The sequence below is a fragment of the Anarrhichthys ocellatus genome, unplaced genomic scaffold, assembly GCF_004355925.1.
Source record: "Anarrhichthys ocellatus isolate YVR2014 unplaced genomic scaffold, GSC_Weel_1.0 scaffold6, whole genome shotgun sequence".
Classification (NCBI taxonomy): domain Eukaryota; kingdom Metazoa; phylum Chordata; class Actinopteri; order Perciformes; family Anarhichadidae; genus Anarrhichthys; species Anarrhichthys ocellatus.
The window spans coordinates 8,314,158-8,340,550 of record NW_022280036.1 but is presented as its reverse complement, the minus strand read 5'-3'; the positions used below and the strand labels follow the sequence as shown (position 1 = coordinate 8,340,550).

General features: G+C 40.2%; 1 protein-coding gene across 6 annotated transcripts in view; it reads right to left on the bottom strand.

The window, feature by feature from the left end:
* tcf12 (transcription factor 12) overlaps positions 1 to 26,393 on the bottom strand; it is a 73,596-nt gene that overhangs the window by 29,360 nt on the left and 17,843 nt on the right. For all 6 annotated transcript variants that reach the window (XM_031846021.1, XM_031846024.1, XM_031846025.1 and 3 more), the window contains exons 5-8: positions 23,447 to 23,549; positions 5,722 to 5,783; positions 3,129 to 3,264; positions 2,594 to 2,646 (exon numbers count right to left, since the gene is read on the bottom strand). In XM_031846021.1, coding sequence (XP_031701881.1) covers positions 2,594 to 2,646; positions 3,129 to 3,264; positions 5,722 to 5,783; positions 23,447 to 23,549 — 354 coding nt within the window. The remainder of the gene's footprint in view (positions 1 to 2,593; positions 2,647 to 3,128; positions 3,265 to 5,721; positions 5,784 to 23,446; positions 23,550 to 26,393) is intronic.

Here is a 26,393-nt window from a genome sequence, read left to right as displayed (position 1 = left end):
CTCTCTCTCTCTCTCTCTCTCTCTCTCTCTCTCTCTCTCTCTCTCTCCGTCTCTCTCTCCGTCTCAAGTCCTCCCGTCAGACAGGTGCCCACGCAGCTGCCCATCAGCATCCTTCAGACGTTTGTCTGTCACACCGAGATGTTAAGCTATACTCTAAAGTTGTTGGCAAAGTTTTTTTAATTTTCCACTCCTACATTTGGCAAGGTGGAAAAACTAAGTTAAACAATCTTTAGAATAATGGCGGATAAGGATTTGTTAGGCATATGTGTCACACAATTAATACCAAAACTTCAGTATCCCATGTCTGCAAGCACATATCCAGCAGACCACAGAGGAAGGTATTTGTGTGGCTGTGGGAGGAGGGTGTCTGTATATAAGTTGAAGAAACATTTAAATGTTTGCAATCTGCCAGCTGGCCTGTCTAGATAGCCTTCACATCCTGGTGCACTGCAGTGTCAAAGCCTAAATGCACAGAGGATGCACTCCCGTAAATATTTTGATTCAGCTCCATCATGTAGTGTACACACACATCATGCTTGGGCTTGCAACTTACATTGCTCATCTGATTCAAAACGACAACATTTATTTTTAGACTGAGAAGCGAGAATACAAGCTGGAGGAAAAAGGGGATTTGAGACTGAAATAAATAAATAAGAAAATTCCCAGCAGTAGACATAATGATAGGAAGCACTGTGTTGATTTTTTTATTATTTTTTTTAAATCAAGCATCTATTCAGGTCTCTGGTGAGGCTCTCACGCTTGCTTACACAAGCAGAAGCTTTCAGTGGCATCAGCAGCTGCATTCATGCTTTACAGGTACGCTGCAGGCTCTCCACACAGCTGCCTCTGGCAAAGTACCTCTGACTCCAGGTGCACCTTCCCTCGACACCTCAACACCACCCTCACTGCTTCCAGTGTCGGTGCCAGAGACAGAAACATGGGTCTTGGCTGATAACCATCCTTAGACATACAGCAATCTGAAACAGTCACTTTACACATTTTCAAGGGCCACAAGTAGCTCTTTACACCATTGAATAGTTCATGCCACCATACCTCACCTACGCCTCTAATACCAATACCTTAACACCTCCTAAAAGCTGCCAGACAACCTCCCACTCAAACATTTTCCACATGTACCACCTTTAAAAAAAACAGCTCTATGCTTTCCTTTCTCTGTCGGCAGGTTATAAGAGACCTATAGCCCGTTATTCAACACTACCACGTTTTTTCTTTCAAATGGGATCAAAGACTAACTGGGACAATTCCTCCGAGCTCCAGGCTTTATCTTCTGAGCAGCACTGAGTGACAAGAAGAAGCTGCATTTTATCCCATGCTCCTTCACTGTTTTTCCCCATCTAGCATTGTACTGCTTGATTGTACTCTTATGAGTCACAGAACTGCACCTGCACCCATGTGTTAAGTACTGTCAAATAAAAGCCCAGCGTCCATTTACACAACAAAGAGATGTAACCCGTGAGGCAACCATTCTTTGCCTCCCTCCCTCCGTCTGACAAGACCGCAAATATATCACTTACTTAAGAGGAAGGCAGAACACGTTCCTGCTGCTGTCAGAGACTGCTTCTCTCCCTCATGCCCTGACAACCTTCTTTTCAAATATAAATCCAGAAACAAAACACATGCCAGCCTTTTATGTTGCACGGCCTGTTCCATATTTGATTTCAGAGTAACAACAGCAGAGATGATGATTATCAAAGCTCTGAAAGGCAAATCCTGTCTCAGACTCCCTCAACAAAAAATAAGAAAAGAAAAACCTGTTCATTGTTTAAGGAAATAAAAGGGTGGGATTTTGGTAAACCAGTTGCTTCTTATTAAAAAGAAAAGAAAAAAATCATTGTCTGGTACCAGTTCTAGGAATTTAAGGAAAGGCTTAATAAAACCTTTGCCAATCCACCAGGGTTTTAACAATGAACATCTGACTTACTGATTTATGCATATTAATGAACTCCAATACCCCCTGTCTAAGCGAATGCAAGCTGAGCTCCACACCTCTCTGCATCCTAATGGTTTCTGCTCCACCGGGATCATTACCAATAGAAATTTCAGATATTCTGTGCTATTAATCTCTGTCTGTCCTCCTGTTCGGCTACGTAATGACTAATTAAACATCAAAAGAGCAGAGCTGGGGATCTGCTCTGACAGCCTCTCTTTCTCCCAGGAGAGGCTGTGAGGAGGCTAGACTGTGACAGGGCGGCACTGAAAATCAATCACCTCGCGCTGCACACGTGTTTGCAAGCACACGCGCACACTCATGCGTGTACACACGAACACACATACAAAGACAACAACCGTACAGACAAAAATGTGCCCTACAGAGACGTGTTCATTCCAATATTAAACAACAAGCATAAAAAGTCAGTCTTAGATTATCAGGCAGCTCTGGTGTCACTGCACAGCCACACAAACAACCAAATTCCCATCCAAGAAGTGAGGGTTTGAAGTCAAGAGCGCTCTTTGTGTGCAAGTGTGGAGAGGGAGGGTGCGTAAGTAGCATAGATGTGTGTGCGTGTGTGTTTGCTTAAGTAAGCTCACTGTGAAATCTATTTATATGAGAGGTAGATGATCTTCCACTCACAGATGAAGGCAGGCCAGGAGGGACCTTGCGAACCTTCTTTGTTTGTAGAGGATCTGTGGAGAGATGAAAGCACATCCAGTCATTCACAGTCCAAAAAAAAACAGGTGACTATGAATGTGTTGTAAACAAGCCGTAGATCACTATCAAAAACCTACTTTGTGGTATTGTTCTGTATAAAGTATTATTTGTGACTTAATCGTGACATAAACAACCTTTAAAAGAAAATTACAACTTCAGATACCAATTGTGAATGCCACAATACACTCAATCCAGAGTGGCACTTGGTAAAAGCAAGTTTATCCACTTGTTAATATACGACTACACATGACTGCTAACATATTGTTGTCATTTTTCATTAGTGTCTGAAAGAAACAAAAGTTTAAGACTTGAGTGAAACTGGGTCGACAGGAAGTATCCGGTTAGATTTTGTTTATTGTTCCGAATATTTTGAATATTGCATACACTTCCCTGAAGAGAAAACTATATAATATAATTTTCAGGGCATCTTCCTTATAATAATTGAGATGGCACTGACCGATGGGTGGAGGATCTTGCAGAGGACGTCTTCTAGGATTGGCTGCAGTGAAGGAGTAGAAAGGAGCTGCTGACTTCCCTGACGGAGTCACTGGACTAGGACTTGCCAACGAGACGTCTGACCTTACAGAAGAAGACTGACGGAGAAAACAAAAACACAAATGCTTAAAATGAAAGGATAATACCAGCTTTCGTTGTCAGAAATGAGAGTGTTTACCTTAGTTGTTTGTCGTAAAAAGTAACAATCTTGTAGTCAGCTAGTAATTTCAAGCCCCATCAACTACATTGTTTTAATTGTCTCTATTTATATCATGCAATCTACATTCAACTTCAAAGACAGTTTTGTCCTAAATAATACATCAGTAGCAAAGCACACAGGCATTAACAGTGTGTTTACTCTAAATAGCAAATATCAGAATGTCAAAATCAAACATGAGACATGAAACATTGTTGCAATGGATGTACAAATTGTTTTTTAATTGACTATCATATCACTTATTAGGTGACATGTGACATGTAACTCTTGTTTATTCTGTGTCACAGGACGGACTGCGGAAGCTCCCCGCAGCATCCTATCACCAATATCTACTTAACCTCTACAACACCGACAAACTGGGCTAAGAGCCCAATTAAGAGCTTGGTCTAATTAGTGTAATCGGCTGCAGACCAGCAGAGCAGGGATCATGTGAGCGAGCAGAGCGATGTGAAGTATTTGGCTCGTAAACTCGCCTCATGTCGGAATCAGCAGGCTGAGGGTTGACACAGTAACCCCCGAGACCTTTCCAATTCTGACAAAACAATTTAAAAATAAACTCTATTCAGTGTAAAGAGAACATGTATGAAATGCTCTATAAAAGAAATTCTTTCTCTGACCTAAAATGTAGGTCATGAAAAACTGTCAGAGGCAACGTGACACAAATGTAATGTTAAAATGAATCAGGTCAGGTTCAGTAAATTGACAATGTGTCACTGGTGCTACAGCATTCACATGACACAACAGACCCACTTCTGCTGTTGCCTTTGTTCAATGATATTGAATCCCTGCAGCAACACTGGCTCTGGCCTCTTTTACACTATAGTAGCTATACAGGGACGAACCACTGAGGAGTCATGCAAATTTGGATGCTTGTGACTCTCTTTGTGAACACTTCAGCATTAGTTTCATTCATGCAAGAACCAGAGAATCAAACTCTTGCAGATTAAAGACTTTGTCATTCATTGAAGCAGCTTGAAACCTTTGCATCCTGAGATTTCATTTGTTAAGTAGGAGACACAAATATTCCAAAATATACCAGGCAAGTTGCAGTTGTGATGTAAAGATCTTGATATAGTTTTACCTGACAAGTCAGTTGTCTTATTTGGCTTAACTATATATTACAATATTATTGATTTAATATTGTATATTAAATCAATAGGGCTATTAGGCAATAATACAATACAAAGTTTCAAATCTTGTGCTGTGTAACTCTTCCGTTGGTTATTGCATATCATCCTTATAATGCTGTGGCTTTTCCCAGCACACATTCTTTGCAGATTTTCTCCTTGCATCCATTTCTTGTATTTAATTGTACACTTTGGTGTTAATATCATTTTACAATATTGGTACTAATGTGGTGCAGTGACGATCATGTTTACGATGCCTTCTCCGTCATCCTGTTTGTGTTCTTTGACCAGAGAATATCATTAATCTCAGATCTCTGCAGCTGCTGATCTGTACACCCCCCCCCCCCGCTCCTACTGAAAATCTTCTTAAATAGCATTCCCTCTAAAAATGCCTTCATCAAAAAGAAGTGTCTTTATTATATTTCCAGTGTATCTTTTCAAAACTTTCTAACGATGTGAGATCAAGTAGTGTAATATAAGATTATTTCACAATGAATTGCAAAAACCCATTTTCATGAAACAAACATTTATAAAGATTGATCTGAGGAGCTCTGCCTGAAGAATCCCTGTCCCCTTTAGTTTAATAGTGGATGCATGAATACCTGAAGGGTTCAAGACACTTTCAGTTTCTCAAAAGGTCAACATTTCAAGTGGGAATACATCTTGTTGAGCGTTGTAAACTCTTTGAAACGAAGATCTGCAGACCCAAGTTGAACCTTAGAAGCTCTTAGAAAGAGTGAGACGTTGAAATCAATTGTAAAATGAACAAGAAGCAAATGAAAGGAGTAGAGTTATGTTAAGAAGTTATGGACTCCCAGTCCTGGCAGAAGCCTGCCTGTTTTGTTTGTGGTATTTATAGTGAAGGGAGCTTTTATTTAGAAAAGAGTAAAAGGATTTAACTTTGGCTAAATAAAGGATGGATTCTCTTTTTGAAATCGGCGGAAGAGAGGCACGGTCTAATTTCAGCAACATTTAAAAGCAGTCAAATCTCAGGGGTAAATTCATGTTTTTTATGGCGACCTCAAGTGTTGGATCTGTTGCGCTTTGTTTAGACCCTCTTTTTGATACACTGATGCAAGGAGAAGACTACATATAACAATTTAGAACATGTTGCTTGATTGGTTTTCAGGTGAACCAGTTTTATTGGTTTTGGGGAAGACAGAAGCTGATTTATTTCATCTAAATTGCTTGTAGCTCAGCTTTGAACTCACCTGGCCACTAGATGCTCCAGGATTCCTCCCGTAGCCAGGAAATGGAGCCCTCTCTGATTTACCTGTAAAAACACACAAAGGACCGTAAACAGCAATCGTTTTAACTTTTATGATATTGAACACGCATCTGGTTTAACACAGAATAATAGACCACATGCAGTCTCCTGATTGTTTTGTTTTGCAATGCTTGGTGCAAGATTTCATTTGCTGGTGTTCATTTTTTCTACTTTATTGACAACTATTTGTACGGCATTGTGTCTGTGGGGCTGGAGTGTTTTAACTACATTGTAAAAACTAAGAGGTGCGGTTCCTTTCACTGAGTTCTGTTTGTTTTCTTTCACTTGGATATCATCTGATGCTGGATAGAAGTAAAAGGGGGGAAAATAAGTCGCATTTCATAGAAATACAACTCCGTCAGGTCCCTTAACAATGTATTACGTACTAAATATCCAACAAAGTAGTTGAATCTTAAGAAAAGCGAAAAACAAATCCTGCACTTCTGTAAAACTGTTATTTGTCACCAAGTTTTCAGTATACAAAAAAAAAACATAAATATGATAAGCATAGAAAACAATAAATACAGAGTGATAATTGTCAAGGAGTCCTTCTATAAGTGTCACATTCGATGTGCACACCTCAAAGGAATGTTCCCGAGCAGCCATTATGGGGAAAATAAAACTTACACAACACACATGAATCATACACATCACAATATTCAAACTCAGCAGTTTTACTCCCCCGGAAAAACAAATAAACAAATAAACAAACAAACGAGAGTTCCTCGCGGAGAATGATGAATACCTTTACCAGCGCTGTACATTATTTTTTGTCAGACTTCCAAATATTACAAGCACAGACACAAGCGTTAGAACTAAATTCTGTTTACTCTGGGGAAAATGTAAAAAAAATGTTGTGAGTTCATGCTTGCACACCCTGTATCATTTGTTACACAATGAGTGATCTGAACATTGCTTTCACAAGCGCAGGTGAACAGAGGCACATCTAAGAGAATTCACTTGTGCTTATCTGCGCAGTCCTGCAGGAGACAGTTGTTCTGCATCTGTGCAGACCGTCTCTAGAGACGAAGGAAGCTGAGGAAATCAGGGGAGATGGTTAAACTGGCAAAGCTGCTTCTCTTCTAACAATAATGTGATACAGTTCTGAGCCATCGCTCTTGCAAAAGGAAATAGGATTAAGTTGTCGGTTACCACCAACCTTCACTATCGTGGCAGCATGATGAAACATCTCCTTTGACAGAGAATTTTAATTTCTGTATTTAGGTCTAATATCTAAAGGTAGTTTAGTGGAATTCATTTTCACTCCTAACATGTATGCTGAGGAAAAGCAGTTAAATATTCATTGGCAGCATGTGTTTTGTCACACACACTGTGTCTTGTGTGAATAATTGATGGTCACTGTTGTAGTTTCAGGGCCCACCGGGGCAGACAGATGTGTTTGTGAAAGAATGTCTCTATGAGACAGAGAAGCAGCCACACAGCGCTCCCCAAAATACAGTGGAGCCCGACAAAAGAAAGTCTACGAAGACGCTCAATCACTCAATCAGCACTGAGGCCTAAATACACAGAAATGCACAGTATAACCAAGGAACCACTGAGCAAAATGTCATGCGTAAATATTTACTGCATTTGTAAGCATTGCGATACGGCCACTTTCTTGCCAATGCATCTTCAAGGACAGTATTTGTTACGAAAACAAAATGCTCGAATAAAATGACCGAGAAAAACGGTTGCAGCCATCATATTGCTTAATGTTCATGCAACAATGTCACATATGACATGTCATCTGCTATGACTGATGCTGTTCCTTTTCCTCCAAAAGAGAGTCATCAACAATGTATGAATTTAACTTGTTTCTTTTATAAACAAAGCTTTGAGTGTATCTGGGCATCATTGTGCAAATGGATGCTAAGTCCAAGCTGTGATTCAGTCTATTATATGTCCTTCCTTTCTGTCTCCCACACTGCATACATCTCTCCAAGAATTCATAATAGACTTGAAATGTAATAAAACTATATTTGTTATCATTTAAAGTACTGGCTGAACCATGTTCCTCTACTGGTAATCAGTCTGGATTTGCTAAATAGGGGAGAGAGCATTTAACATTTGACAGACAGTATTGCTTTAAAAGGCACAAATACAAATTTTAAAATGATGATTGTAATGAGCTACTGTTGTCCATTTAGTGTATTTAGAGGAATCGATCAACACCACTGTAAGTCATTTTCTTTCAACATGATTAAAGCCTGCTATTTAGCATTGAAAGGGTCCTTTCCTTATCCACATGAATGTAAAGTTGATGCCCCAATTTATGTACAATGTCTCTAAAAGATAGTTAGTCACTTGTATTTACTTTTAAATGCGATATAGTAAAGTTCAGTGCTGCTTATGATTTGTAGATTAGAAGAAGATGAAACCATAAGTTCATAGCTTGAGTAGCATACCAGATCAAAGTATCCAATCACAGGGAAAAGTCACCATCACCTGACACACCTGTGTGACCAATAGACATGGCAGCCCCCCCCCCCCACCCCCCCACCTCAGATGACACGAATTAGCCAGCAAGAAGAGAAGGATGCAGCAGCCCTCAGGGCACCGGCCACGTGGCAGCGTATTTGGGGATTAACTTCAGCTTGTGTACAGAGGTCATGACTTGCTCTTTAGTTTGTTTAGACTGTTCTCCTGAAGAGCACTAACTCGTCTCCTCCATCTTCTTCTTCTCCTGCTGGAAACAACCAGCAGGTATTAATTCCTTCTTTAATAGAGGAAACAGCTTTTAAAGAAACAAAAGAGGCAGTCATCCCTTTTGAAGCCAATCCCATCTGTCCTCATGACAGTTTAAATCCCATAGCCTCTTAAACTTAACAGTAAAGAAACGACCCGAGAACAACCCCTGCTTGTGAAATTTACAGTTTGCAACTACGTGGCGGGACGGCTTTTCAAATTTGAGGAGAATGCATATTTACGATGGTGCGGTAAAGTAGAGCAAAGTGATATATCAAGTGGAACGTATTGCTGGGTTGGTCGGTTCTAAAGCAGGAGCCTAAATTAGCTGAATAAAATATACCCTTATCATGCAGTGACACAATCTCCTCTCTGACACACACAGACTGTAACTCATTGTGAGGAAAATAGGTCACTGTAATAATCTGTATTTCCCCCAAAAAACAACCTCAAAACAACTTGTTCAATCACAAATTTCCCAGATTGAAGTATTTAGGCTTGCAACACTAGGTTATAAATCAAAGACGGTTCCTACTGTGAGGAAAGGAGAAACAAAACAAAAAAGCAGAATTGATTTTATAAGTTCCAGGCTTGTTATTACAAATGCTTTGCTTTCCCTCCTCTGAGCAGGCCTGTGTGATCACAGCCTCACAACAAGAGCAACACTATTATTGTTATCATTATTTCTTGAGTAGGCCCATTTGTCCTGAGCGGGGCTACACGGGTCTAAGCGGGTGTGTTTTTGTGTCACAGGCCTAATAATGAGTCTAAAGTGCAGTGATTGAGTGGAAGCAAAAGTCATTATCTGCTTTAATTTAAAACAGCAATGCATGCAAAAGACACAAAATAAAAAGGAGCGTCATAAGCAAAGTGGCTTAATTACAGCACCATCAGTAATATCAATTTAACTATGCAGGCTGCCATCACACAGAACAACCCCAATGCAAAGAAAAATCAATCTAATGAGGGAAGAAATTCCATAAATTCTGATTAAAATATTCTGTGAAGCTGCTAATTCGCATATAACTCAGAGGTGTGACAATGTAACTATAACTGTGAAACATTTCACTGCAGAAGTATTTACATTCAACAGAATTTTTCCTGGCGGACGGATTACATTATTTGCTAATCTTCCACAGGAGACAAACAATATCAGGAGGAAGGAGACAAAAGGGACGTGCAAACTACATTCAAACAATCAAAAATGTACAAAGATCTGAGTGTCAAGTTAATCACACAATGTCTCGTCAATCCCAAGTGAAATACCTAATATAAAGTATCTTCTATCGAGTCAGTACATTGAAACTTTTGGCAGCAGTTATAGCTTCAGGTTTTCTCTCACTGTCACTATCACATTGGCACAGGCTCAGTCAAGCTTTTTAGGAAGCATCTGTGAACGGCTATCATGAAGTAAATCCATCGATTTTAAAGGCATCCAAGCATTGCTATTATTGTGCCACTCAAGGACTTTCACATACAGTGTTGATAAAACACTAAGCCTAGAATGCCTGAGGTCAAGGTTAGCACAGAAATCATTGCCCCAATTTAAGGCACTCTGAAGCAGGATATACTTAATAATGGCCATGTGTCTGGTCAGCACAACCTGGTGACATCTGACTGATGCGCTGTGCCCAGTTGTTGCTAAATATAGCACTTTGTATTGGACATCAGCTATTGTTTAACCAGACCAAAGAATCTCATGCTTTTAGTCTTTCATTGTTTTCTCCATACTCCAGACTGATGTCATGCTTCTTCGTTTCTGACCATACAGCACAAATTGTACAAGTGTTACACTGACATGTTCTGGGTATCTTTGCCTTTGCTCAGTTTGGTTGGGATGAGCAGCTCCAGGTCTCTTGTTCCACTTTTTTATTTCCGAGGATGAAACCTGCTGAGCTCTTGCAAAACTTTGCATTGTATGACATATACTGACATTGACAACCGTCCTACACAGCTACACGACACAGGATGGGGGTTAGGGGCATTGCACAAAGCTACAGTTTTAACATAAAGAAGCACTGTTTCTTTACCCAGATGTTTTCTTCTATTGCACAAGTTTTAACCAAAAACCTTACAGACACAAGCTTGCTTCTCTTCAATGCGTTCATTCTGCAGTAACCACAATATAAAATACAAGTGGTTTAAGACCACACGCTTGACATATTGTTTAGTGAGCATCTTCTCAACAAACTGTGCAGCAAAAGCACTTTGGTGTTAATGTGAACTGTTAATATCGTGAACCGTTAATATTGACATTGTTCAACTCACACCAAACATACAAAACACCCCACACGCCCCTTCACCGAGCACATAGAAAGCACCAGTGCACCTGTTCGATTTCAATGATTGTATGCAATAGATTATCATTGTAACGTGTCCACTAACTTACTTATTGACACGGTGTCTACAAAATATGATAGTTTTACTGTTGAACAATTATTTCAATAAGAATTCAGGAGTGACGTGTGTCAGACAAGCTCTCAGATCAAATGTAAGAGAATGCATGCTTCATGCTTTGTTAGTCTGTTGTATACAACATAAATTGGTAGGAGTAAAACTAATAAACATATAATATCTAATTGCAGAAACCAAACCATTCAATTAAAATAATCAATTCATTTGTAGAAAAATCTTCAATCCAATTTTTACTTAAAATAATTAGAAATTTCCTTTCAAATATTCAATCTAGTTCAACCTCAGCTACACAAACACACTGAGTTAGTGAAGTTAACATTAGGTGCTAAAATCCGCCAGTCATTGGTAGTGTGCATCCTTATTGATCACAGGGCTGCAGCGCAGCCCCTTATTCTGATAATGTGAGAGGTAGTGACCTAAGCACCTCCAGGGATCAATTCAAAACCCTCGCCACAAAAACAGCCAATTAGTGAGCGTGCTTCACCGCCTCTCCGATGCATTCCAAGAGACTTGTTTTCCATCCAGAAAACAAGTCCATTTACCTCGCTCCAAGGAAAGTCATGAGACCATGAAAACAAACTCATAATACAGGATGAGGAAATGTTGTTTAGAAATGATCACGTGTTTGCTGTTGTGTGTCCATGTTCCCATGTGACGTCTTCCATGGCACCTAACCACGAAACATTAATCCTATCAAGTTAATAGCCTGTTTCTTAATGGACCGGACCCCCTATCAGGACTAATTTATGGCAAACAGAAAAACATTTTTATAAATCTTCATTTAAATCTTTATTTAAGACCTAAATACTTTCATACAGCTTTTTGTTGTTTTTCTGTTGATTTCCATGAAAAGGAGGAAATACAAGGCCCTGATTCTGTGATAATCGAATCACGAACAGGATACTCTACCCTATCAAAAAATCAAGTTTACAACTTGGAAGTAAAGCCTCCATGGCTACTAATACATTCCTCTGGCAACAAGAGACAGCACAAGGACAAATCAGATGTACACTCACTCACTTTTGCCTCGTACCTTTTATAATGCCTCCTTTTGTTTCCTTTTCTCAAGAGTTTGTGTACATCCATCTTGTCAAAGCTGTTTGATGCTTCCACCAGGTTCTGTTTGACAGTAAATAAAAGCTGGCTGGGTTAGAGGTTAGGTCAGAGTAGATGAGGAAACAGGGAGGAGAGGTAGTGCACCACATCAGCTTGCTTCCTCCCTAGCTGGGGGTGAATGTCTACAGCCCATCCGCAGGAACAACAGTATAGGACGGAGATACATGATGGAGCCACAAAACACTGAGGAAACATGTCTCCCCTGCCCTGAGCTTGACATTAATTTCTGCGTACAGCCCTGTCAGCAGTGACATTATTCAAAACAGCAAGAGCAAATGTTAATGAGTTCTTATTTGCATATTTATTTTTTTCTTTGTTGAAATGTCACTGATTATTATGTTCTATGATGATAAATGCATCTGCTCATGCAGCCTGATGTGTAATTAGCCATTAGGTGGAATAAATAGATCAATTAAAGGAGAGGGACCATGATTAAGAGAAATCAAACCAGGAGGAATGCAGGAGTAAGAAACAAAATAACACATAAGGCTTTGGGGAGGGAACGCTTACCTCCGTGGCTTTTAGATTAGACTAGAAATCTGGAAAGGGATCAAATATATTAAAGATTTTACTGCACATTCTTTAGCCCTGAAGTAAAACTTTCAAAATCAGGAGCTGCTGCCCTTCGCACTAACTGAACAGTTTATTTTCTCCTAAAATCCATCTCTGTGTGAGAGAGGAGATGTGGGTTTCCTGATTGTATTTATCCCCTCCCGGGATAATCAGGCGCCATGGCTCGGTCTATTTGAATTTTTTTCAAAGTCGGTAAAAAGGAAAGAGGGGGAGGTGTAAAGGGGGAAATGTTTTTGCTTGGCCTTTGCCTTTTTCCGAGCCCAACGATTCTGCTGCCAGCGCTTGTTATTCACGAATAAGAAAAAAAATGCATTACTGCAGACCAGATGGGAACATTCCACATGACCAAACCAATCAATCACCTTGGTGGGACGCAGGTGTGACACAGCCGTGCAGCAACACACCATTTCACAGTCTATCAGGCACAAACACATGGTCACCAATCAATGACACCCTGAGGACCCATGAGGAGGGGTGCTCCTCCGCAGCCTCAGTGGTTCATGGCTGATGACTTCATAATCACACATCCATTCTCTCTGAGGAGGAAGGCGATGAGCTACCTAATAACGTCTCCCACCATGCGGGCACCAACATTGTAATGGATGCCGCTTTGATCGGGCCAACATGCTCCCCCCTGCATCACACATTCACATGTGAGCTCACCAGCACTGTTCCTCTCGGATTGAGAGAAGGCTGGAAACAAGAGAACATTTAAAAAGCTGAAGCAATGTCCCCCAGTCGGATATTGGAATCAAGTCAGTGTGTGACATCAAAGTGGCGTGGTGTGTTTGTTAATAGATGCCAAACAACTGTTGAACAGTGAAACAACAGAGGTGAAGGACAAGAAAAGGATACACACATGGGTTAGGAATGCTGATCTAGCTCCAAGCGCTGTGGGCATATTTCCTTACACAGAAAACCGCTGCAAACCCTTTAAGTACATAAGCCTGCACTAAATAAAACACCAAAACAGCCTGAAGGGGATAAATCTTTTGATGAGTGCTTTCAGTGGGGATGGCATTGTATGTGGGCAAAAAGCGTAGCAGCCATTTAAAAGAGTTTTGTTGATTTTAAGTTGACAAAAAGAAATGTATACCTTCCCACCCCCATATTCCTGGCTGTGATGGAAAAGTCTCACAGAGCCGTGCCTCTCTCTACACTTCCCACACATCACACTCATCACACTCTCGGGGGCTGTGCCAGGCATTGTCAAGTTGGAGTAAAAGCGGAACAAGTGTTTGCGTTTCATTAACCAATCACAATCCACTCAAGTCCAACAAGAAAGAAGTGTAACATTATATAGTGTTTTGTTTGCCAGCACACCCAGCATGGACACAGGACGCCATGGGAGAGCAGTTGTGACTGTGGAAAAAATGGAGGCGGGGGTTAGGAGTGGTGAGCATGAGAATTAAACAAAAACTGTTGGCCATGTTTTCTGAGGCTCTTCTCAAAGGACTCAACCTTTGATGTGTTTTCAAAGTAGATGCCTTAGGTGAGAGAAACTCTACAAAGTTCCACAAAAATCTGACTTGTGTTCTCCATGTTGTAGTTTCAAGAAAAAGAAAGAGAGGAGGGATCCAGTCATCTGTGCTCAACCTGGGTTCACACCACGACCGTTGTAAAATAAACGAGTCATGAAGTTGGTATTTGTAAAACATGCAAGCAGACCACCACTTAATGCTTTTACTTTGTGTTTCACGTTGACACAGTCACAAATCACACCTTCATTAACAAAAACTTTCATACACTTCTGTACATATCAATCTCTTTATTTCACACTATACTCTTTTATCCTCTTATATAATGTACATCTTGGAGAACCAATAATGTGCCTCCGTCTTGAAAAGACAGTGGGTGGTGTGATTTTTTCAGTGATTATTTAGTGTTTTTTTCATTTGCACAAAGGCCAACAACACTAATCTATAAAGGAATTTACAAAGTAAAAACCACCTATAAACGCCCTATGGATCAGCTGTAGAGTGCAACAGGTGTGTACAGTAACACAGTAAGATTACGAACACAGCTATTCTTTCAGATTTGTCTCAATTGAAGACAACTGTTGCCTAGCTTTAATGCTCTCAACACAACATCTGGAAATTCCAGAGGTATTAAAGTCAGTGCTAACACTGCGAAATTCATCAAAGTTGCAATACGATTGCTATGTATAGAGATCATTTGAAAAAATGTCTCCAACCATCCACAAATGAGTCACATACTCACAGGTATTGTGTTTACAGTTCTATACAGTAAGTACTGCTTTCTGCAAAGAAGACAGATAATGTTAAGAGTCAATGGTCACTGGCTTTTTTGGTGTATATCGGAGCTACGCAGAGAATACATATTCAAAACTGTCGGCAATGCCAGCGGCAAGCGCTGAAGTCAGCAGACTCTAATTGTTCCACTCACAGTAATTCTTCTGAATGAATCATTTCCCTTTTAGCTTTGCACTTGTATTAAATAATCTCTAATATTCTTCTTGGCATCAGCTGCAGGCAGCATGAGGTGAGAGAAATGAGAGAAAAGGGGGAGGGGAGAAAGAACCGAAGAGAGTGGAAAAGAGAGTGAGATGTGGGATATACAAGTAGGCCAACTTGGATTTATCTTAACTTCTTTTAACCATTACTCAAAAATGTATTTTCAGCCAAAAATATATATTTTTAAAGACAGAATTGTCTCTCTTTTTGATGTGCAAACATCTGCAGATGCACACAATTATCCACAATTAACTTAACATGGACCTTAAAAGAAATCAATATACATAACAGACATTCTTTCGTAAAATGCAGTCAAACGATCTACACAGGGACACCTGATTCTAGATACAATCGTGGTGCATGATGACTTCTTATGTCATCATAGCTTGGCCTTAGCCAGGCTCTTCCTTCCTTTTTGGAGAGACAGCCCTCCAGAGACTACAGCTGATCCCTCTGCAGCTGGGCAGCGTCGCTAGTCGCATGCTGGGGGCCGGGGCCTCGGGAAGGCGAGGCAAGGGCTGGGCAGGGCCGAAACGGGCTGAAAGAAGGAAGAGGGCGGGGAGGGCTGGGATGTGTGGGGAGATGTGGGCGGCATGTGGATGAAGAAAAGGGATTTGCACCCTTTCAGCTTCTTCAGCTCTTCATGCTCTACTGACCGCGGTAATAGATAAGCACACCCTGCAGCTCTGCATAATGACCGGCTCCATCCACGAAACTGTACTGCACATCCCCTCGTCTTTCCATCTCTGCTCACTGTTCTGTTCGTAAACAGTACATATATACATTTTTGCCTTTTTTCACTTTTGATAAAGTGAATGTGCAAAAAGTTAGTGCAGTATTGGGCTCCTACTGTGAAAACTTGCTGTGTGTGTGTGTGTATACAGGAGTGAATGACAGAGTGGGGAGAGGGAGCAGCATTGGCAGCACCTGTGACCCAAAGAAAACTGAGTGCACACCTGAACAGCACCTGGCCACAATCACAGCCTGGGTCTGAGAAGGGTCCCCCACGGGACGGAGCATTAGCACATGACACCTGCCCCAGTAAAAACACACTGGGGATGCCAATGTGATGTGGGATTTGACACTTCACCAAAAGCCTTGAGGAACAATTAGAAATGAAAAATTAAAAAGAGATTAATTCTGTTCTAGTGCAAAAGACTACCCAATGTAGCATGCTTGTATGACGACATTTTTGTATTATTAAAAAATGCAACGTCACCGAAACAACCCCACAAAGTATCAAAAGAAGCAAAACCAACACAAAACAGAAGATTTTTGTTTATACATTTTCCAAACGAGGAGGGGAATCAACTGCACCATCAAACGCTTACGGAATGCTAATATGATGCAAATTGTAGGTTCCAGCAGGGTATTATTACGCTCCCTTTAGCAGCATGCATTATGGCTTTAAACTACCAAGAGAGCACAGACAAATACACAAAATGTGATTACCATTTTAGGACATCCGTGATATCAATCCAGGCAAATAATATGGATATCAGGTATTTGCAAAAGCATCATATTACAACTAACATGTTGGTTAGGAGCATACTGCGAGTAAAACAATAACAAAAGGACTGCAATGAAAGAAATAAGTAAACATTACAAAAAAAAAAGTTTTCTGAGGTTTTTTAAAAGATTTTTTAAACTGTAAAAACACAAGATACAAAGCAGCACAGACTCCTGAAAGGTTGTATGTCAGTCATATTAATGCCTAAACTATTGTTTAAGGTTAGGCATTGACCTCGAGTAGTTAGGTCAGGATAGCCCATTGTTCATGGTAGAGTACCTGAACAGATCAGGTTACCGGTACCTCAGCGAGCACGGACGCCTGGCCAATCCTAGCGCTTTGAATGCCACACAGGGATGGTCGTGCATAAAAAAGCAGTGGAATACTGCAACACTAACACATGTTGTGGATCCTGTATTTGGTCACATGAGACAAATCTCTGGTTCTTCGCAGTAAATAAATATTTTTCAGACAAATATAGTCAAATAAACCATAAATGCACAGCTTAAAGTGATTTTAATTTTAAATTTTCCAATGAGGCCCTCATGAGACTGAGGTAGGATGACATCTGAAATACATTATAATACAACACAAGTAGCTTGTCTGTAATGTATCAGAACTGCAACATCAGAACTGAGCTGTCTAGACATTTCTTTTGTAATGAATAATCAGCTCCATGGGAACAGAAAACTCCACCTGACTGATGGTAATTAAGACCGCAGCAATGCAGCAGTTATATAGCAATAACAGAAAGTAGTCCATTGAGACTTTAAATGTTCTGTATAACTAGCATGTAGAGTCTTTAGAGCTGGAAATATTTTACTGTCGGCTATGGCAACACCCAGTGAAAGGTGATCTACAGCGGTGGGTGAGAGAAAAACACAGGTCGTCACATTAAGGCCACGTGTGAATGCCGACGGGTGGGAGCAGGATGCATGCGGCTGCATGTGTGTGTTGGCGAGAGTGTTAAGCTGATTAGCTTTCATGCAGGGCTAAAACTGTATGAGTAATATGAAGCACAACAAAGAAACATGAGGATGAAAGTACAACTCAGCAGTTTTGATATGCCTCAGTCGCATGGCTGGAAAGAACTGATGCACAACAGTCATCACCACAGAAGAAGTGAGAAACAACATGAAACAACCATCTGTTTACATTTAGTCAACTAAAAAGGGCATGTTAGAGGGCATGTAATAGACAAGAGACAGAGGCTTTATCTCTCACTCCTGAACTTCATGAGGACTAATAGAAAATGTATGTTTGTGTGTCACAGAATAAGAAAGAAAGAAATCCAGACAATGGCTTTTCCTGCAACTTCTAAAAGTGATCAGAAAGTGATTAACACATTTTCAGTTTTTAAGTTGAAATGAAGAGTAGTTTGCAGTAGACAGAGAGCAAGTCTGTGAAGAAAGGGTGACTTGAAACATGTACGCATTAAAATAAAGGCAGTCATTTTTTCCCAAAAAATATAAATCAAATGGAAGAATAATAAGTCTTTTGATCTCCCAATAAGACTTTATCCTACTTATTACGACAAAAGGCCACAAACTGTGTCTGATGACAGCTGTGAAAAGCTATATCAACACTGTCTTGCTAATTACAGCAACTTTAAAGCATAGGCCTGAGAATCAAAAGGCTTTCTAGACTTGAAAGAAAACAATATCAGTCCATTAGGTAAATAATGACAAATATGCAGCGTACACACACGCACACACATCCAGTCATAATACAGGGAGAAGTAAAAGTGCAGAGTGCAGCTCTTTCAGCTCATCGACTGTGTTAATTGCCCAGATTGCTTGAAATCAACCTCCCCCACTGGCTTCTGCTCATCGAGCTAACATCACAAGAACAAAATCTGAGCAGGTAATTAGATGTATCCATTCCTTGTCAGGGCTGTGAACTGTTGGTTCTCCCTGTGGCTACACAATTAGAACAACTGAGTGAGGAACAACCCTACAAGACCTGCAGAAGACCTTAAGTCAAGCATTACCACCTACAAAGAAGGAAGAGAGGTTCAGTGAATTACATCCATTGAAGTCATCAGCTGCACAGTAACATGAAACAATTGGGAAGAACAAACATCTGTGGGAATTTAAAAGATAAATGTGGAACCAGTTGGAGGAGTGTCTGAGAGTCTGACCGAATCAGGGTTTCAAGTCATACAATGAGAATTTAAATTGCCAGCTCATCAGTGATGTACAACAGTTACGTAGAAATACTTAGAAACTACGCTCTTTCACAATCACACTACAATATTGTAATATAATTTCAGCTGGTGTGGATTTACAGGATGTTTTAGGGGAGCAGACAAAGGCCGAGCCGATTTTTGATTTTCTCTCTGATCGAAGCCATTTCCCCACCTATTGCTTCTCATAATTAAGACTGTACATCTAGAGGTGGACAAGTTCTTGCTTGTCTATCTGTCTCTTTGACTGAACCCGTGCCCTGAGGGAAGGCGTCAATAAAACATTTGCTTCCGGTGGCAAAGCAAATTCCCAAATATCACACATTTGCATCACAAGGAGTTCAACTTTAGTGAACTTGTGTATATGCGGTTGTCCCCACTTGGCACTGCCCACATTTGCATATATATTTGCGCATGTGTGACCCTGCCCTGAATCTTTCTCCATTCTCATCACAATGTCAACTTGTGCGATAAACACATCGCGAAAGACTACAATATTGAGTGATCAGGCCAGTGCTTGAAAAAGAGAGCGAGCAAACGACGTTGCTACTTATGCTCCACTCCGAGACTTTTCTCGGGTGTTCGTTATCGCACATTGTCCTCATATCATGCAGCCCTAATGAGCGGTTGAGTCAGAGGAACGCACATGGTTGAGACTGAAAATATGTTCCAGAGTGCCCTATAATAAGCAGGAACAATGTGGCTGCCACCTGTCCGGCAGCATGCAGGGGATGACGTGCGGGTTAGTAAGAGGATTGTGGCACAAGAGGGTGGGGCTAAGATGCACGTGAGGGCCAGACCAGCTGATCCGTACTAACATGGGAGTCAGCCCCTGGTGAGAACAGTGTCATCCTTAAGCAATCGGTGGTTTCCCGGCATTCACCCAAAACCTCATCCAGCTTCAAAGCATCTCTCTCTTCTCTTGTGAGCCCCTTTTGTATTACCAGTGCTATGACTATGTAACCCCTTCAAACCCATAGAACCGAGAGCTGGCTTTTTCTGACTAAATGTTTGTACTGTAGCTACATACACACTGATGTGAGTTTTCATTGTCCCATGTGAGCGTGTCTGAGTCACGTCATTCTGAGCACAAAAATACTGACAGTATAAATTAATGCATATACAATACTTCAATACTCAAACCACATACTGTATACAAAAACTGATAGCTTTGCATTACCACAAGGATAGACACAGAGAAGCCTATTGATATTGTCCAGGGTTTTTGTGATCGGGTATTGTTATCAGGTGTTGAGCTGTAGCTGAGAGCTTTAGCAGTACAGAGGTCCACTGTTGGTCTAGTGTTTCAAGAGTACACCAAATTGAATCCAGATGCAAACCATAATATACAGTACAAGATCAGAGCACTACATAGTTATATATTGTTTGTCTCTGGTTTCTTTGATCTACATTATTACATTTTGACATTTGGTGGGCACATGTTAGATGCAGCACAGAGGATCAGACTTTCACAGAGGTCCGTTTTCAAATTGGATCTCAAGAAGTGGGTTTTTTTCTTTCCAGACTTAAGTTCAATAAAAACATCTTTAAATAAAAATGTTATTCAATCTTGAAGTTATTTGGCCAAGTAGCAGTATTAATGACTTCACTAAAATGAGGACTGATAGACTTTAGTATTTTTTCCCAAAGAAAATTTCTCATCAGCATTGCATTTTTTTAAGAACAAATCACAGTTTAGATCTACTGTGCTGATGAACTAAACCATGTAAACATGGAAAGTATGTCATTAGGGTTATGAATTGAGCATCTCGGTTCAGGAACAATACATTGAATAGGTGGCAGGAAACAGGAAGAGGTCCTCAGGGCCCTGACACACCAAGCTGACTGTCAGCCACTAAATTACCACCCTTACATTTTCATCCAACATGTTCTACATTGGTTTTCAATGCTTACATTTAAACATAATTTACAGTTGCATCTACTAACAAACAATACAGTGTTAATAACATTAAGGGGCTCTACGTATGTGAGACGGAGAAACACCAGGAAGTCCTATCATGACATGACATCATTTTATCCTTTGTTGCAAGGATTGTGTACTAAGTAACAGAATTACAAAGTAACTTTTCTCTGCATAGAGAATTATGAGGCGATCGTCTCCAACTCATTTTGTCCAACCTCCAGCCTTTGACATAACTCTGACGGGTGTCTTTACTATTTTCTAACAAGTGTTGCACTTGGTTGGATTTCTGTCATTTGTAACTGCAATTGCGGCTTCATGCCGTTGTGTTGGCTCTGTATTGTAATCAGCACAGTGCTGCTAAAACTGCCAAAGAGGAAGAAAAGAGCCATCTGTTTAGTTTTCGGCTGGACCACAGCAAAGCGGGCGCGACAGTGTTTCCACTGGTAACTTCTTTGCAACCACAGCTAAAAAGAAATCTCTAAAGACAACGAAAGTCATTTTCCCTGCCGCTCCATGCGCCTCTACATGTGTGCCTGAACTACAACGCCATGGAGCGTCTGTTTACACCAGTGAAATGTAAGGAAATAACGTAGTATATTTATTCAACTTTTTTCCTCCTCTATTGTGTTACAAGACACTGTCTTATGATAGTGATAGGGTGAGAGGATTACTAAAAATAATGTTATTTTCAAATACATTTTTAAATGCTTCACAAACAGGGGCAGATCTATCTGTGTAAATACTATTTTTTTTCAGCAGAATAAATTGTGGTCATGTGTTTGCTTGAGCCAGTTGAAGGCATGCTGCCACTGTACGCACACACGGCTGTGAACATGATCAGGATGGTACCACCTCCGCCTCATTTCGAGCTGGGAAAAACCCTGATAATCAAGTACAAGTATTTCATCGTTCAACACAAACAGCCTCAGGAAAAAACAACTTGCTTAACATCTCACCCACAATTTCCACATGCCTGACGGAACGACTGACTATTTGGCTGACTCAGCAGTTCAGAAACTACCCTGTATGCTGTGTAACAACAACCAGAGACGCTGAGATGCTGAACAACTCATTAAACAGTTTATAAACTGTATTGACTCACTAGATTCAACCATTGCGATCACTACTGCAAGATAAATTATAGTATAAGTATAACTGTTGTGTAACTATGAGGAACAACACTTCAGACATGATTTAATAAAGTGCTGAAAACTCCATTAATCTATGCAAGTCCCCGATATCACTGTGGAAAAAAAATGTATTGAGACCAAACTCATCTTGAATTCCAAGCCTGAGAGAAGCTCAGGCATTTCCAAGTTTACAATCACGCTGTCTAAATCTGACATATCACTGCAACAGATCACATCCATATTCTGCAGCTGTTTAATGTATAACGTATAGTTACATTGTGTGCGTTTGTGTCTGAAACAGTCATGTGATCAATTAAAAGAAAGATAACATTTTGTTTCAAATCAGCAGCTACCATTTGCGAACTAATCGCTTTTCTTGGAAACCCGTCTCCAGGGTCATTGCATAATGAGCTGAGATGTAGTTAGCCATAAAACTGTCGAGTGGTTACACATCACAATGATGCCAGGCTAAAGTGCTGGATAACGCCCAGCTTTTAATTGTTATTATAAGAGAACATAGTCAGAAATACCAGAGTACCGTATGTAGCTGCAAGTGGTATTTTTGTAATCATTATCAAAATAGAAGTTGTGATTTGTTTAAAAAAAAAAAAATCCACATATGTGTGTTAAGGAGGAAAATAAAGACACAAATAGGCAATCTTTTGTGTGGTTATTGTCACAAAAGCCAATAAACTACCAGCAGCCACACCTCCGCCAACCTGAGTCAGTTGTTACACCTGAACACCACATGTTCTAATTGAGCGTGTGTTAAAACTAGATCCACAGAGAGCAGAGAAGTCAAAATAGATCGCTTTAAAAGTGACGGTTAAATGGCTAAAAATAGGCAGCTTCTGCAACTCAAAATGATGGAAGAATTTAACTCGACCAAACCTACAATACTGAAAAGACAGACCAAGCCTAAACATTGACAACTACAGAATCATTATGTCTGGCAAGAAAAAAACATTTTCACTTTTATATAATGAATAGTGTTAAATTACACGAATAACTAGCAACTATGGACCTTGACGGATGGTTTTGATGAAAGGGTACTTGACGACTTATCTAAGAAAACACTACTCTAAAAGGGAATCGCTGCTGCTCTGCTCTGAAAATTAAATATAAAATGCAGATATAGAATTCTTCCCATTTATATCAGGAAACTAAAAGGTGGTTCAATCAAGCAAACAATAAGGACAAGCAAGAAATACTGAACATTAAATAATCTACAGTAAAACATAATGTTTAACATTAGATTTTTAACATTAAAATGTTTAATATTAAGAAAGGTCTTTGCTACAACAGACTGTTTAACCTTGCACCCTAAAGTCACCATGCTGCCAATAGAAGATGCTGAGGGCGGTTTTGATGTCTCGGAGACGGCTTCTTATGACAGAAAGCTATACTGATGGCGTGATTTCTAGCCTGGGGGAGGGTCATCACAGGAGGAGGAAGAGGGAGATACTGAGAGAGGGGGGGATTAAGAGAAGAAATAAAGACAGCAGGAGATGGGAAAAAAATAGCCCTGTAGCCTGGCAAGCCTCAGTACTGCTACCTCCAGATGCATGATGTGCCTTAACCTCAATCAGGCAATTTTCAAACAGAATGTCTTTCCACTACCAAAGGCCATGTGAGTTGAAGAGAATCACTTACTTACCCATTATGTTCGAGTTCATGAAAGGTGTTGGGGACAATCCTTCATGGGAAACTAATCGACTGTCACTCAAATGATCGCCGTAATGAGGGCTGTCAGCGAAACCCTGGGGAAAGAGATCAGAATATTAAGCACATTATCGGGCAACTTCACTAATTCAGTGAGATGGCATTGCACTAATTAGAAAGAGGAGAGCACAACTGGTTAGTTATGCTAATACATTTAAAGAGCCAGGAAAGAAAAACAGATCTTTAAATCTCTGTGACTGACATTTTCACCGTTGGTTCACATTAATAATACGTATACATTTATGACCCCATCATTTGCCATGTAGATACAATTATTCAGTGGAATTGTTTGTTTCTATTACTTAACTTTTAATATTTATCATATCATTTTACTTCTCTCATCTTACTATTTTGTAAAGTATTTTGAGCTGCATGAAAGGTGCGATATGAATGAATTATTATTGTTTCCCATTTTTTGTTGGAGTGTTGGAGGAGGCAGAATAATTCTCTCACCACGTTAGCTAACGCTGGCGAGCAAGTTGTGTTGGCTTGTTTTTCAATGATGGCTGAAGAAACATTTCTTTGAATGTGTACAGTCATTCTCCGGGACCAGATTGGCTGACCCCTATATCCTCACTCAATGGCCAGACATTTACACACCTGACAGAGAAATCAAAGCATGCATGATAAAGAGAAGCTGAGGGCGCATACATCTTTGGATGCCTACAACTATCCTGCAGAAACAGTTGCTATTCCAGCATTGGTAACAGCTGCCTACACTGCACAGCAACCCAAAAAAGGAAGACAGACTTATCAAAACGAGAGTTTGACAAATATCGGCCAAGTGTTTCAGAGATGAAGAGAAAATGCTGCTAATAGTTTGGCTTTTGCTAACCGCAGCCAAAGACTCACTGCTGCGGCTACCGCTAGCTGAAGGCTAAACAAGTAGCAACATTTTCTCTCCATCTCTCAAATAGTTTGGCCTTCTGCGTGAGCTCACCTTTGCAGTGCAGCAGCCATGATGGCTGACGTAAGCAGAAGGTAAAGCTCAATTATTAGCAACATTGTCTCTCCATCTCTGAAACGCTTCACCGATGTTGTAGCTCGCTAGAGCCTGAAATCGCAGTTTGTCATCACAAAGGTATCTGAGAAAATTTCAAGGTGGAGCCTTACTCCTTTGATTCTGGCACCCAACAACACAATGACATTTTATGTGCGACTGTAGCCTATACTCTGATGTGATTTGTGTTTGTATCCAGTCTTTCCTTTGTTTTGCGTCCGGGGAACACAGTGATGTTATCATGACGTTGGCACTATAAGGTTCTATAGGCTAGTTGTTCAAAGAGACAGATTGTTTTTTACACCATAGTAAAACCATCTCTTGGCCAACTATCACAAGTTTTGAATTAAAACACATTACCACTAAATTCTTCAGCATATGAACTTCATATTGCCAACAACATATCAGCACCAATAAACAGGGTGATGTAAATATGTGTGCTGTTTTTTAGCTCTTAGAAAACAACTGAACAATACGTCTATAAAACAAACATCTAACCCTTGAAAATTCAGTTGTGTTGACATTTGAGTTTTCTTCTTGATTCTACTATTTTATTTCTATGATAACAGGTTTATATGTATCACCCCACAGTTCATAAGAAGGTGTTGTTACATAGAAGAGAAAGAAACAGAGAGATGCAATCCCATATCATTCCCAGGTACCTGCAGCTTAAAAAAATTGTCTTTTTCTCCTTCAGCTTAACAGAGCCTTTTCATGACAGTTATCAGCTTCGGGGGCTTAGGTCTAAATATCGGTCACAGTATGGTTTTTGAAACTCGGGGTCCTATGTAATAAAAGATAGTCTGTTACAGTGCTAATCCCAAACCCTGTGAAAATCCTCCTGGGCTTCAGTCAAATACATCTCCCCAAACTACATTAACTCCCACCAGGGGGACCGAGTAGCAGAGGGCTTGCATTTCTATAGAGCTATGTTCACCAACTCATACCCTTTGCATTCAACATACAGTAAAAAAAAGTAAATCTTATTATCCATCTTTTTTTGTGAGTGGATGGTGATGGAGTAATTTCAAAGGCAGTGGAGTGTTGTGCTGTGTCGAGGGAATCCTCAGAGATTCCCTATTGTGCTGCTGCCAGGCCGCACACACTGTTAATCACACCATGAACAGACTCAATAACAACAACAGCCCTGTGAGGGAGGCCCTAGCAAACTAACACACACAGACTTACACAGCTAACGTAAGCAGGCGAAAAAACACATCCTCTCTTCTGTAGCAAAACAAGGAAAATGCTTCAAACTACAGACTTACAGGAATAGTTCAACATTTTAGAAAATACACGTATTTGCTTTCTGACAGTGAATTAGATGAGGAGATTGATACCCCTCTTGTATTTGTCCATTAAACATTAGGCTAGAGACAGCAGCCAGTTAGCTTAGCATAAAGACTGAAAATAGGGGGAATCAGCTAGCCTGGCTCTCCCCAAAGATTACCAAAAACACTATAACCAGCACCTCTAAAGCTAACTAATTGACATGTTATATTTTGTTTACAAAAGGTACAAAAGCTAAAAAATAAGAATTTGCCATTTCACTGGGGTTATGTGCCTCCGCTTTTTGCCAGGCAACTGACATTAAATGCTTCATTTCTTTTCCAGATTAGACAAACACCATATAACTTGTTAATTAGTCCCCTTGTTTTCACTCTTAGCCCTGGTTATAGCCTTTAGACAAATCATAGAGTGGTAATTGATTGTATCACCTAACTCTGTGTTTCCCAAAAAGTCAAACTACTCATTTGACGAAATATTAGAAAGCACTTGATCATGAACCAACAAGTCTTCGATTGTTATGACCGCCACTGTCAATCCAGGCTCATTGTGTGTGTGTGTGTGTGTGTGTGTGTGTGTGTGTGTGTGTGTGTGT